Here is a 14,979-nt window from a genome sequence, read left to right as displayed (position 1 = left end):
GAAAATATATTGATACATTTTCACTTAAGTGATGCATAAATATAGTATGGTGTTCATAAATTATAGCTGTGTTTATGTATTATTACATATAAGTACAAACACACACACGTACATACATACGTGACACATAATAGCTTTATAAAAGCATTCCCCTTAGCCCACAAGTCTTTACTTCTCATGTCTTCTCAGTAAGGAGAGCATCGTGACCTGTGGGAGGGGAATAAATAACACCTGAGCCATATTATCAAATACTCAAGTGTGCTATAATGGCTTAAACGTGGACTGCCATTTATTTATAAATTGATATTTTGAATTTAATTAAGTATTTACTCACATAACTTGTATTTGCAAAACAGTATGCAGAACCTAGTGGAATGCATGGTGCAGGGCTCACGTTTGGTCAGAAATGAGGCCTCAAGGTCTACTGCAGATACTGGACTTATGTTCGGCAGAAGTGTTAGACTGGAGGGAGCATTGAACGTCCAGCATGCAGCCCCTAAGCAGTCAGGTAAGCCGGGGAGGTCTGTCGGTCCGCTTTTGTGCCTGCAGTCCCATACTGCCGACTCTGACCATCGCAGAGCGGTGGCAGCAGAGCTGCGCACGTGCACAAACAGAGCAGAGCCAGCGTGGGAATATACTGTACTTTAAGATAAGGAGTAACGATTCCGTTTTCCCCTTTGATTCTGCATACATATATGAATATGATATGTTTCAGATGCAGATGTTAGTTAAATATAATTTCTAAATAGGACAGATTGCGGGGAGGTATTGTATGGGTGGTACGAACGATCAGATTGTTGGCTGACGGTCTGCAAAAGGGTAAATATGATAGTTACCTCTCACAAACGTTTGTTCAGTTTGGAGCAGGAAGAAGAGACCTTAGCTAGGGCTACGGCTGGACAAACACGTAGTGGGAAACAGCAAACTGAAAATAGCACGAACTAAGAAGATGAACGTTAGGAAGAGAAGGAGATGCCTGTGGCGTGTCTGTGCGCAATAGCAGGCCCAAAGCCCGAGGACGTTGCTGAATTCCCGCGCGTCTCCTCATCCACCAGAGCATGTGTGCCTCATTTTAAAGCAGTGTTCTGTACACAAATGTTGTCTGAAAAGACACGTAAGCTGATCAGAATGTAAAACAAAATTGGTGGACATTTGGGGCATATCATCCACGCCAAAGGTATCTGAGACTATTTGAGAAATGACTAGGAAGGGCTGTGGGAAAGGGGGGAGGTATTTCACGGGAAGGTCTGATGTGTGTGCGGATTTTGTCCTGCAGGTGAATCCCAAAACAAAAATTCAGGCTAAAGTTTCTGAGGCAGGAGATTTCCTTTAGATCGGTGTTCTGTAGACGGGATTGCCATGTTTTTAACTGAAGAATTTTTGTCTGACGACAGGTATGCAAAGCAACAGGCGCAGGAGGTCTAGGGTGGACTAGAAGTAGGATTCAGACTATAAAAAAAGTATAAAATACGTTTATAACTCCTCAGTTATTTACCTATTAAAATGAAACACGCTATCCTTGGACCTTGGGCTTTGCTTTGGTTCAGCTGTTTATCGACTCGTAAAGGCAATGTTTAACTTATAGAAGTAAATTAAATATTTTCAGTGAGACTTATTCTGTATATCATGCATGCAGAGAGCAAAAATAAAACATCTTGCTTTTGCCAAGATGTTGGCACCAACCCTAATTTTAAACAGTCCTTTGTTACTGTGGTTTGGGCTATTTTTATAGGATGCAATATCCCCATACTGTCTAAACTATATTTCCCTGTAATCCTTTAATAGCAACTAATAATTTCAATTTTACTGTAAGAATACCAGTGGTGAGGGACTTGCAGCCATTGTAAAAGGGAAGAAAAATATTTTTTGATCCGTCTCATAAAAAGAGCAAAATGTTATTGAATAGTTAAGAGACTTAGGCAAGCCTATTTTCACATATCCTTCCTTCTTTCGTCTGCGTTAGGAGAGTAGTGATTGTTCATATTCAAGTGGCTTTTTAGGTGGCGTGCTTAATATGGGTTTAGCTGCCTAGGTCACAGTGAAGGAGTTTCAAAATTGCTAAAAATTAACGCTCTAGCTTGTGTTAACTGTTTGTGTATTTGCCTATTGTCAGTAAACGTCCTTCAGTTTGAGTAGGAAACTGTTCTTCGAAGCACCAGGATGTGAATTAACGTTCTCTGAATTAGACAGAGGTTCAGGCCGCTCTGCTAACTTGGTGTGTAGGCAAAGCGGGATGTTTTGGAAGTGTTACGCTTTATATCCCTTTACCAACAGTGACTAAAACAGATGTATTAAAAAAAAGTCGTCTATGTGCTCCCCAAGACAAGCCGCCAAAAAGATGGTATTTATGACTGTTATAACAAAAAATCGGAAAAAATAACCTTCCAGTAGTCGGCACTGGGGACAAGAAAAACGCCGGTCTATCTTCAATCCCCCTTCATCAAGGGATTAAAAACTGGGTAGGCTCGGACTGTGTGTCTTTCGCACCGTCTGGCCGCCGGCGTGGCCGAAGGACGCGCGGAGGAGGACAGGGCGCTGCCGAAGCTCGTGGCCCGTGGCCCCCCGCGCGCCGCCCCTCCCGGCGCCCTCGCAACATCTTGGCTTGACCGTGCAGTGCTCTGACAGTTTTGGACTGATACGAAGGTGCAGTCGTGGTGTAGCTCCACGGACTTGTAGGTCTCTCCCATCCGTCTCCTTCAGCCCAGCTCTCCTCTGCTGCCCGCGCTGGTTTCCCCCCGCCGCCATGCGCGGTGGGGACGGCTGAAACGTGCGTTCTGAGCTGAAGTGAGACGAATCTGCGATCCGTGGTGGCGGAAGGAGTTGTTGAGGACAGCGGTTGCTCCGTGTGGACCGCGACCGCTGCTCCTCAGCTGCCGCAAGCCTGCTGGTCCGAGCGGAGTACCCTTTCTCGCAGCGCCCAAAGCGCGCGCCGAGGTGGGCCGAGAGGGAGGAGGGACCTGCCGCGCTGTGCTTGGAGCCGCCGCTCACCAGGTCTGCGGTCATCCTAAATTCAGCAGCAGCGTGTAAAGCGTTTTCATGCATGGAGAGAATGCGTGCGTTAATTTTTATGTGCCGATTTTACAACATTTTATAATGACATGTAGCAGCATAAAATGTTGGCACACACAGAAAACTGGTGAAAGTTCAGCCATCTGATTTGGGCAGGGTACGCTTACGGGCACTAACACTTGCAGACAGTTTAATAACAGTATTTGGCACCGTCTCTTAGAGCTGCTTAAACTAATTAATGCATTCGCTCCCTACAGGATGAAGCTGAGTTTTCAGATACCCGTATAAAACGTTGTGCGTGATCGCTAAAGGTGTCCTTGTTTTGAACTGTAACTTCTCGTGGTTCACGTCAGTAAGGATCCAGCGCGGATTCGCCCGAGAGCGGCGTGGCGCGGATCCGGAAACGGGATAATCCCTGCCTTGCCCGAGGACGTGGCCGGGGCCGCGCTGCCGGCTGAGGGCCGGGAGCTCCTGCGCCCCTCGGCGGAGCTGCTCCGGCTCCGTTTGCCCGGGCTTCCCCCGCTGTTCCCGCGCCTCTCCTGGAGCGGCAGGGCACGGGGGCAGCCGGCTGGCGCAGCTCCGCTGGCTCCCGTCGCCTCGCACAGTAATTCCCTGAAAGCCCCCCCCACCACGCTCGAGGTTAACGCTAATCTCGCCGGCTTAAGGAGAGGTTAAAAAAATAAGGAGTAACAATTTGATTTGAAATAAACCTTTCTAAAGAAATCACAGTAAACAAAATCTGTTTGCCTAAGGAAACCCTCCTAGCAATCAGCTAGTAACACAACTGCTTGTGCTAATGAACCCAAAGCTGTTAATGTGGTTTCTTCAGTTAAATTGATTCATGAATTTTGAAGAGAACATTATCTAATGAATTTTCTTTGAATAGAAAGCAATTAAAAGGACAAATCAGTCTGATTAACCCCAAAGTCACCCTACTGCCACAAACGGTGTACAGTTTGAAATTATATCATAAAAAACTAGAGCAGATTTGCTATCTCTTTGCCCTCTACTAATCCATGTAAATTAATGAACAACAAAGTTAATTTCTTTGATGACCCTTTTCTCGTATCACCTGGATTATGCTGATGTTTAATTTGCTTAATGTTATAATAAAGACTAAACAGATTTTTTTCAATGAAGTGATTATCATTCCCTTCAGTTAAGAAGTGATTTTTATTATTTAACACATACATAATGGTGTATGGGTTTCCTTTAAGAACAAAATCACGTTTCACTATGTTCCTCTGTAACATAATCAATGTCTTTTCTGACAACTAAGAAAGAAAATGTTTTTAATTAGTTTGTTTCATTGCCAAAGCGGGAGCCTGAAGTTCTCAACTGGGGCGAGGGACCTTTCTCTTTTTTTTTTCCTTTTTTTTTTTTTTTTTTTGGCCAGCTCGTTCCACTCAGTAAGATATCCGCTGGTTAGATCTTCGAAGCTTTTACAAGTGCCTTGGAAGAGCAATAGGTGTTGAAGCAAACTAAAACCCCGACATGGCTATTGGTTTCCCTTTTGTAAAATAGGCCTAGATTGGGAAGGTAAAACTCTGAAATACAGAAGAAAGCTGGCCCTAATGCATTTTCTTATTCGTTATTTCAGCAATTGGAACACTTTAGAAGCAATTTGCTGGTGAATTAAAATTAAAATAATGGAAGACACGTTCCTTTTCAGAGCCCGGTGCCGTTAAGGATGTGCTGTACCTTCAAGGTCACAGCTAGTCCTTACATTTTATAAGGTCTGGAATAGCGAGCAGTAGCTTGGGGGTCCCTACTATAAAATGCAGTCAGGCAGGAGAACAGGGGGCCGCTGGCTCTAGGGCTTGTGCTGCGCTGCGCCCCAGCTGAAGTTGGAAATTAACTGGAGATGCAAGAGCTTTGTAAAATAGGTAGAGCCACTTATTTCTTTCCTTTTTAATTTGACTCTATGCTAATTTATACGCCACCAATTTAATGGGAAACCACATTGTATGAGTTAACAGGATAATTGTACTCGAAGCAAATTAAAAATATAGGAAAATCAAAGCCTTAAATCCTTTTTTATAGTGATCAGTTACTTGAAGCGCTCTTTCTAATAATCATGCTTTTAAATATAGTAGTATAGGATACAATAACAGGACAGTGTATCGGGGCTGTTTTAATTTAAATTGAGACCATGCTTTGTGTTGGGTCTTTTGGATATTTTTTCCTATTTTTTTCAGCCACGCGTATAAACAAATACTCTTTTCCTCTGTTTTGCAGCTTCATTCACCAGACAAGTATTGTGGACCCTGTTGAATGATGTGAAATTTGGAGAGGCTATTTCGTACAAGCAATTAGCAGCCCTAGCAGGCAACAGCAAAGCAGCAAGAGCGGTGGGAGGAGCGATGAGAAGCAATCCTGTAAGTTCACGTCAACTTTCGAATAAAGTTGATGGAAGATGGAGGATTTAGACAGAAAGCTTTGTGGGTTAAATGTCATTAGATTAAATTTATCTGCTATGAAAACTGGTCTACCATGAGTAATAAGGTCATAAGTGTTTTTAATCAGCAATAATGCACGTCCCAGTTTAATATGATTTATTCCCTACCATTTACGGTGTTAGGTTTGGAAGAGAAATATTGCACTTGTTTTAATTTGTCAGCCTATACAGATTTTGTTGTTCTCAAACTTTCTTACATATTGTTAGGTGAGGGAAATCTTTTATCACTCAACACTGACACCATTTGACGGGCTGTGAGGAGCTTTGAGTTAATAGTAGTCCATCCTCTCTGGCATGGAAGTACTTCTGAAAATGTGAGAGAGGAAGGATTTTAATCCATGTAGGTACATGTTTGAATCAAAACCCTAACGCAGAGTTTAGTTTGCCAATTTTGTTTTTTTCCACACACTCCAAAATAGCATAAATAGCATATCTCCATTGAGATGGGTTGCCTGAATTTAAACCAGCTGGAAGGAATAGCTCTCTAGGTTAGTCAGTCCTGTGGATTTTGGAGGAACAATATGTTTGAATACTTGGTCTCCGTCTCTGTCTTCCTGGTAGTTGTCTTTTTCTTTTAGTTGTCTAAGTCTAGATTTTCAGATGTATTTATGAACCTAAGTCACACTGCTTAGTGTCAGTGAAGTTAGGGAGAATCAGTGCCATTATACTTGCATCTTAGACAGTCTAATATATATATATATACATATATATATACTAATTAGGCTTAGTGTTTGGGTATATTCTGTTAGAGTAACCTAGATACTGAGTTAGGAGGTTTCTGGACTGGAAGAATTACATCATGAGCTGCACTGCAGGAGGGAGAAGGAGGGAGCATGGTTTCCTAAACCCACAGCGTTTGGGCTTTGGGGTATAAAAGCCCCATCTCTAGAATTAAACCTCATATCATTATACACAAACACTGGGCTCTGAATACACCTTAACGTGATAGTTTGGCTGCAGAGGGCTGGTGTTATAACCTTCGGCTGACTTGTTACTGTGCAAAGAAAAGGAAAAGCTGGTAAAGAGAATGCCACTATATCTTTGTTTTTTAACAGATTCCATTACTACTTGCCTTCTTTAAAAAAAAAAGTTTGATTTCTATTAATAACACTGTGGCCTTTTCAGCCATTCTTCAACATATGTTTCCCTATTACCACTTGCCCTTAGCAACATGTGTCTTTCCATACCTTAATACCTCTTTTTTCTCCAGTATTATACCTGCTCTAATCTTTGACCTCCCATGTTGTTTTTACATTCAGTCTTCTCAGTTTTTTCTTTAATAAGGTACATATGAGACTACAACATGTAGTTGCAAAGTGAATTCAAACGTCTTTTTTTTTCACAAGACCTGGTGGCTTTACATATACAAGTAATAGAGGTTGTGGGATTTTTTTTTTGCCATGCCATGTATTATCTTTATATTTCTCCTCATGCATAAAATCTAACGCATAGCCAACCTGCATATTATGACTGGTAGGTCTAAATGACCATATAAAGATTTATATGGAAAATGTGAGAAACACATAGTGAAAAGGTGGTCCCGTTGAAGTATAAAAGGACTATATGTGTGATTTCCTGTGGAATATGTATGAAATTACAGATTAACTACAATACAGGAGATGTATAGTAATAAAAAATGTGTTTTGGACAGGCAGGGCTGTCATTACAGTACCGATTTTTTTTTTATCATCAGCTTTCTGTTGTGAGATATTGGGATGGTGTTATATAGCTCTTTTTCCCTAAAGCTATACAGTAGTATCTATAATATGCTTAAAAAATGTTCTGCTGGAAACAGAAAACACTACAGCTCTAGTATGGGATGGGAAATAACAAAAATAAGGTAGGACCCCATTTTAAAAAATTGCAGTAGCTTTGCTGTATATTTTCAGAACTATTTTCATCCTTCCTCACAAGGGAAAAAGCAGGAATTTTCACACCACAACCTGCTGTTACCGCTGCTTTGGATGCTGCTGCTCCACTGCAGCCTGAGGGCAAAGCTGGGTACATTTCTAGGCGATAGCAATTACATATCCTTTTGCACAACACTGTATTGTTATTCTTTGAGAACTGTTTCCTGTAGGTTTGCATTGTATTGCCTTATCTTAATGTACACCGTATTATATTGGAAATCATTCCATCATATTAAAATAGTTTGTATTGTCAAGTACAATACAGTGTATTGACAAAACACAGCTTGATGCTGTTTATATGAACTGTTTCGTATGAAAATCTCATATACACTTAAAATATCACTGTATACTTCTTTATTGAACTTAGAACCCTAAACACGTTAGGCAATCTGTTAGTTTATATGGTAGTGCACAGTATGTATAGGATTTTAGGATACCCATGAACATCATCCATTTATAAACACATTTGAAGTCTGTTTATCGGGTGAGATATTGAGCTTTAAATCTGACGAAACAGTTCATTAAACTGAACATGTCATCCCAACTGCAGCATCATTAAAATATTAGCAAAGAATTCCTACAAGGACTGTAGCATTTGCGACTGTTACACCTGTAACATGAGCTCTGAGATATAAACGCCGTTTCTGAGTAGCATTTGCTCAAAATTGTTGCCAGAATGTGGTGTTCTCCAGTATTCTCTTAAGCAGAATGCTGTTGTGTCTTCCAACCATATGCTAAATAAATGGGTGGAGGAATTTAACTGCAGGAAATGCATAGGTAGCAGACTAGTGATTTTTGTTTACGAGAGAGAAGTTGAAACTTTAATGAATAGTTTCCTTAATGATTACTACCAAAGCTATGCAAAATCCTAAGTTGTTTGCACTTTGAGATGCTTCTTAGGATTGTTAACAGCAAGCGGTGCTCACAGTCCTATTCCCAAACACTTATTCCTAACAGCAACAATTCCTGTTCTACTGCTGTTCCATTCCTGTCATGTTATGAATTTCTGTCCAAGTATGATCTGGGTGACTAAACTGTAAACATGATTTAATGAGGATAGTAATGTTAGTCAAAAGGAGTGTTTGACGTAAAACAGAACTGCCTGCAGAACCGGACACTAGTGTTACTCAAATTGAATATATTGATAAAATTGTGTATCTTACATTTCTCCACAACATATCAAAATATTTCTCCCTTCTGCAAATCATGGGTTGGTGTTTCATTTTGTTAGTGTGCATTCTGCAAGTTTCCCTTTGTGTTTGGGTTGCTTCACATAATTCATACAATGACCTTCAACTTTATGAGAAGGTGGACTAGGTGCCAGTAGCAGCTGAAAGATGCAACATCTTTGCTTCAAATTATACCAAGGACATGGTGGGAATGGCTCACCTTTTGCAAGGAAGGCTTCAAATAGTTTACTGCAGTTTAGATTGATTGCAAGGTCTGTGGTCCTCAAAGGGAACCCATAAAGTTCAATTAAAAATCTCATTAGACTAGTATAGGAGGATCAAAAAGAAATCACAGAGGCTCATGGGAAATGGCGAATGTTGGGCTGATTAGTCCAAGGCCATCCTAAATGACTATTCTGTGGCTTAAATAAGATATCTTCAGTGGTCTGTTAACAGCAGTAATAGCTGCATAAGTTTTTTTTTTATATATATATTCTATCTGATTGTGTTATTGTTCAGGCTAAAACCTAACTAAGTGTATAACTCGATGCTAATATCCATCGAGTGTAAGTCAAGGACATTATTCAGCCAAAATGTTTTAAACATTTTAGATTGAATAGAGTAATTGTGCATTTAAGAGAAGATTGTGAAGTATGGATTTGTAATGTTGGCAAACACATAAAGCTACTTGTGCATTAATTCCTTGGGTGGCTTGCAATAAACTTGAACCCATGCTGGTTCATATTACAGTATTTGTTTCTATAAGGGAATAGGGAGAGAAAAAGCAATAGGACATGAGCAAACTGAAAGATTGTTTTCTGCTAAGTGTGATTTTTTGTTGTATGTTATAACTTGATATTTCAGCTGTTTCCATTATGGCCTCACTGATCCATTTTTGACAGTTTGGCAGTTTCCTCTAAGTATTCAGTCCATCAGCCAGTATAATAGGATGGTCAGTTTTCTATTGCGTCAAGCTGAAAACTCTTAACAAGCGGAGCACCACCGTTGAACACCGTTCTGTTTCATCCTCAGACAGAATTTGCTAAATGCAGTTCAAAGGCAATCGATACCTTGTGCAGAGAGTTTTTTCCCCACCTTTTTCTAAACAAACGCATTATTGAGGAGTTAGTTTATTCACAGATTGCCATGAGCGTTAATGACCACCCGAGTCTTGTTCTGCCAGTCACCTAGATGGCTGTTGATAAAGATTTAGCATCATGTTCTAAGTGTCAGGCCTGTCAGTAGTGCTGAACCATTTGACCAGAAGAAAAAACGCACAGGGAGCTATTGATTACAGCTTCTCAGTGTCACTTGTTCACCAGGATTTAGGTATTGATGAGGCTGCGAGTGAAAACAAGCTCTTTCCCTTGTGGGCCTCTACCCAGAAGAACAAAAGCAAAGTTGGAGAAAATATTCAGCTGGTACCAGAATCAGAGGGATTCCAGTATTGATTGAATGGCCCCTTCATGTTATTTTTGTTGGAGACAAATCTATGGGTTTGGAAGTTTTATAGCATTTGAGATAGGGTCTGTGTAAGTGATGGATTCATGTATTAGATGAATTAGATTTCACAGCATGAAGATTTCAGTGGAGCTATAATATTATGAGCTGCTTGGTTATTGATAAAAATTACATTAAATGTAGCTGAGGCATTAAAGCTCAAGACTAGGATAGTATTCCTTCTAAAATGTCCTTAGGGCCCTAATAAATTTTAGCAGGTTTAATTATTTTAGTAGTCTCAAAGTTGTCACCACAATTAAACCAAACTGAAGCAATATTCAATATTTTTAAATTACAGAGCCGATACAGTCTTTGTAATGCATTTTCTTTTACTGACACTATGTAGAACGACGTACGCGCATTTGCGTGTGCTGTGACAAACTTGGTTTGAAATTCTTTATTTCAGGCATGGAAGAAGTTTTATTTATGTCATAACTTTCATCTCATTGGCTGCATTCTCCAGTAACTACAGCCTTTCAACTAGCATAAAAGCTGTGGTACTGCAGCCCTGCCAGCTCGGCACCCTATCCTAAAAAAGGAGCTCAAAAGTTACTTTGGATCTTCTGTCTTGTAGCAGTGGCAAATTCTTTCCGCTTTGTAGAGGCAGAAAGAGAAGAGTATCCTACTAGAGATCTGAGATTCCCGGTTTCCTCTTGATATCCAAATTATCTAGGTCAAATTTCCTCCTCCCCTTTTTCTGTGGTGGTGAAGTGATTCAGCCACATATCCTTGAGTCTGTGCTTTGAGGAGATCTGAGCATCGTTCAGGCCCTTCAGCGCCTGCCAGCTCTCTGCCTGCAGGTGGCCGGGCTCCACCTGAAAACAAAGCCCTTTTTTTCCACTTGGGTACACCTTCCGCTTTCTCACACAGTTTAGCAGGGGAACGTACTGCCAGAAAGTAGCCCTAAATGGTAAATATTATACATAAATTTTTCTAATGATTTCCTTTCCAACATTTTTTTCTTCCTCCATTCCTTCTCTTTCTCTTCAGTGTCTGGATCCATCCATTAAACTGCTGAATGGTGGGATCACAGAGTCTAGATCCAAAATGAAAGAAATGTGAAGTTGCACAGCACCCCACACTGGAATCCCAGGTGGGGTTTTGGATTTGAGGCATCTGAATTACTTAACAAAACCAAAAGAACCTCCAAAAACCGTTTTTAAAGGTCTGTCAACCAGCTGTCCAGCTGCTGTGAGGTCTCAGACTCTAATAATGAGCACAGCTTGAACTTTACTGAAATAAACATGAAACACGATTAAAATAAGTCAATGTAAAGTATGCAATTTGTGTGTATATGTATTTAAATAATATTTTTGACTTAAAATATCCAATTTGTAAAAACTACACTTATTAGTAAGTTGTTTCTTTCACAGTTATCACTACAGTTGAATTCCTATGTGCTTACAAAAACACATACTGTGCTATTAAAGATGATGTACTGCATTTTTTATGATGTGTACTTCAAGGATGATAATCACCTGTAATAAAAAAATGCATTTATGTACTTCTGTACATTATCAGTCTATTATGTAACTTACATTGATTTTTTTCAAAATCCTTGACATTTGGCTATAAATGATACAAAGTAGATGGTATGAAAAAAGTTCTTAAATTGGTTAGGTGTGAATTAAATCTCTTCTGTTGTAGATTTTAAAAATTCACAACCCATTTTGGATTGACTTGCTGTTAAATAATAAATAATGCCTTGTTCTTATATAGAATTTTTCATCAGTGCACCTGCAAGTGTTATACCAAGAAGCAGAAATGGACTGAGCAAACTGAGACTTGGGGAAGGGGTACAGCCTACTTATAGAAGGGTTGCTCTAAGATTTTTTTAGCCTTTTTCCAGAAGAATGGCCTCTTCAAATTCTAGCATAAATGAGCGTCCGTAATCATCCGCCACCTCTGTGCTATCCTTACAAGCATTTTGGGATGGCACAGTCTGGACATGTGGATGTAGCTTTGTGATGTGCAAGGGCCTCGCTACAAGCCCCTATGTGAGCGTGCAGAGCCGGGCGTCCAGGATCTGGTCGCTGATCAACGCATACCTTCGTCCTTCCCCCGCTCGGAGTACATCTGTGGGGATCGAAAGTCAGAGAGAAATCTTGTGTCTTTACCTCCTTTCCTTCTATCTCCTTGTTGACGCATAAGTACTTGAAAGCTACTTCATGGTAACACATCCCTCGTGAAGAAATGTGCAGAATATGCTTTTTAAAGTGTGTGTGCATCTTCATGTCGTCTCTGTTTCGGGGAAGAAGTCACAGGGACACACACTCTGCCAAAAAAAAAAAAAAAGGAATAATCTGAAAACAATGTTCTGGCATTCTCTAAAATCTGGGTTTTGATATTAGGAAGCTGTATAATTAAGGACCGTCCAGTGAGAGTCATTAATAAATCCACTAGCATATTATTCAAGGCATTTACTTATTCTTTAATGTGAAAAGTAGATGCCATGAGAACCAGATTGTTCTGCTAAAAGAAAGACCACATGTTAGACTGTCTGATATCAGGGAGCTGTAATTTTTATATATGAAAAATGCTTTTTTATGCTAGGAAACATGTCAGTGGCCACTAGCAGCCAAAGGTGAATGCAGCTGCCTGTGTGCTTTAGAACTTGGGCAATGTGACAATAATTCATTTTATCTTTTAGCATCCTACAAGTTTATGCTTTATTTAATTTAGCAACTCTGGGAAGGAGGAAGAAAATCACCATTTACAAAGGCAAGGTTTAAAGAAGGAGGAGATTACGTTGGTTATAGTTGTTTGGCTTCTTCTTCATCTTTGGGAGAGTTTGCTCTTTAGGAAGGAGCATGTTCTCTCTGCCTTCAAAATGCTGCTTTTCAGTGGATGGAGCAAGTCAGACCGCCTCGAAGGTGGTGGTGGGTCAGTCTTGTGGCTCCTCCTGTCCTGCTGCAGCAAGGTGACATCTCCACCGGAGGCTCTCGGGACTTGACGGGGAACGGCCTGAGCCTGCCAGCTCGTAACACGGAGGCCAGCGAGCTACCGTCCCTCAGCACAGCATCTGGCCCAGTGGGCCAGGGGGTGGTTCGGCCACCAAATGACTGTGCGTAAAAACCCAATGTTATTTTTCCTTGGCATTGGGTTGGTCTTCAGGGCCCATCAGCATGGCCAAGCAGTCAGTAATCCACGCGCACTTCCACCATGTCGCAGCTCAGCCAAAAACGCGGCCTCAGCCTAACGGCTAACCTGTCTTCCTAGCAAATTGCCGGCGAGTCTCCTAGGGTGGGCTTTAACTGAAATACTGAAATCCATGCCGCTGCTCGTTTCGTGGAAGGCGACTAGTGGTTCGGTAGCAGATTTATGGCTATAACCATTTTTCACACTAGTCTTCTGCCACCACCTCCCCTTTGCTCCATCCTTTGTGGTCTTTCTCTGCCCGTTCATTACTGATGGCAAAATGGTTATGCTTGCACAGTTTTTCTGCCCTTGATGGACCTCTTTCCAGGTATTCTGGTACAGTGACTGTGCTGGGAATTGGGGGGAGTTGGGTGGGAGCAGAGAGCACCCAGCACGGACAGCAGCAGAGCCCGGGAAGGCCAGCAGCGAACCACAGGGTCTCCCGCCAGGCCCCCAGCACCTCCAGCAAGGGCACTGGGGTGAGATCTGCCCTTGCGAGGAGACAGTAGGGTCGAGAAAAAGGTGGCTGTTTCGGGATCCTTATTGTTGTGTGTTTTGCAGATCCCGATTATAATACCGTGCCACAGAGTGATTCGCAGCAGTGGAGAGACCGGCAACTACGGAGGAGGAAATCTCATGAAAGAGTGGCTGCTGTCGCACGAGAAGCTCCAGAAAGAAAAGTTAGCATATTGATGCAGCTCAGCCCCGGCTGTTAAACAGCCAAGACACATCACCAGAGATACTTGCCTTATAACAAGCTTTCAGCGCGCACAGTAGAATTCAGAAAAATGGTAAATATTTGAGTGACATATAAATATAATGCAACATCCGAAGTGAAATGTGTGGTGGCACCACTATATTAAAAGAGCCGGATGGGTCCTGAGGGATGCAGCTCGTATGCCCTTTCTTGTTTTTACATTTTACAGCAGAATGACTACAGCGGTCTAGGCCTGTTGTGCATGTATTTCGTTCCCATCTCCAGTCTTGTTTTGTTCTATTTTTAATGGCCATTAAAGCAAGGATAAGGGAGTGGGAGGGGCATGGCAAACGTGAGGTGCGACTGTCCCTCTGCGGAAGCATCTGGCTGGCCGAGGGGCCGGCGGGAGCCTCGGCGCGGTCTGCGCGCCAGCCCGCCTCCCGCTCCCGTCCTGCCCGGCTTTGTGTTTGTCCAGGCTGGAAAGCTTGTCCCCCTGCCAGCGGCGCTGCCCAAGACTCGCCTGTTTTCTTTGATGTTCGAGCTGTGGAGATGGTGTTTTACGTAAACAGTAGTTAATGGGAGGCTTTGAGAATCACTCAGAAGGAAACAGCCATTGAACTGCTTAGTCACAGCTTTTCTTTGCCGGCTGTAAGAGATGCTCCAGATAGGAATAAAAATTCTGCCTTTGTTAGCCGTGCAAAAAGGCAGGTAGGGGAGCAGGCGCTGACAAATTGTAGCGAAGGCAGGTAGGTTGCCCTGCCTTGCACAAAATATTACAAAAAATCATCTCGCTTGTATCTTTTTGTCAGCAATACTTTTCCTTTTCTCGTTCGATCTGCTTTAGATTTTTGCGTTCCTCTGTTATTAAAAGCTTTATCTCCTCTAGCTTCTCTGTCGAAAGGATTCTCCTGTTCACGCGTTGTTAAAGCCAAATTTTCTGACTGTTTGAGAAGGGCTCTCTGAAAGTGTGAGCCAGCGGGAGCTGGAATTTTCAGTGTGGGAATCATAAACTCTAACTTGGAAATACTGATTTTTGTATGGTTCCTCGTATTTTCCTAGATGTCTCTTTAGAAAAGGCCGTTGCTAACCAAGGAATTA

General features: G+C 41.7%; 1 protein-coding gene across 4 annotated transcripts in view; it reads left to right on the top strand.

Annotated features, from left to right (window-relative positions):
• MGMT (O-6-methylguanine-DNA methyltransferase) overlaps window positions 1–14,023 on the top strand; it is a 186,743-nt gene extending 172,720 nt beyond the window's left edge. For all 4 annotated transcript variants that reach the window (XM_068951415.1, XM_068951417.1, XM_068951411.1 and 1 more), the window contains 2 exons: window positions 5,248–5,387; window positions 13,746–14,023. In XM_068951415.1, the coding sequence (XP_068807516.1) occupies window positions 5,248–5,387; window positions 13,746–13,877 (272 nt within the window). In that variant the 3' untranslated portion in view covers window positions 13,878–14,023. The remainder of the gene's footprint in view (window positions 1–5,247; window positions 5,388–13,745) is intronic.
• The last annotated feature ends 956 nt before the right edge of the window (window positions 14,024–14,979 follow it).

The sequence above is a fragment of the Struthio camelus genome, chromosome 7, assembly GCF_040807025.1.
Source record: "Struthio camelus isolate bStrCam1 chromosome 7, bStrCam1.hap1, whole genome shotgun sequence".
NCBI lineage: Eukaryota > Metazoa > Chordata > Aves > Struthioniformes > Struthionidae > Struthio > Struthio camelus.
The sequence above is the reverse complement of the archived record's forward strand: the minus strand, read 5'-3'. Positions and strand labels throughout refer to the sequence as shown.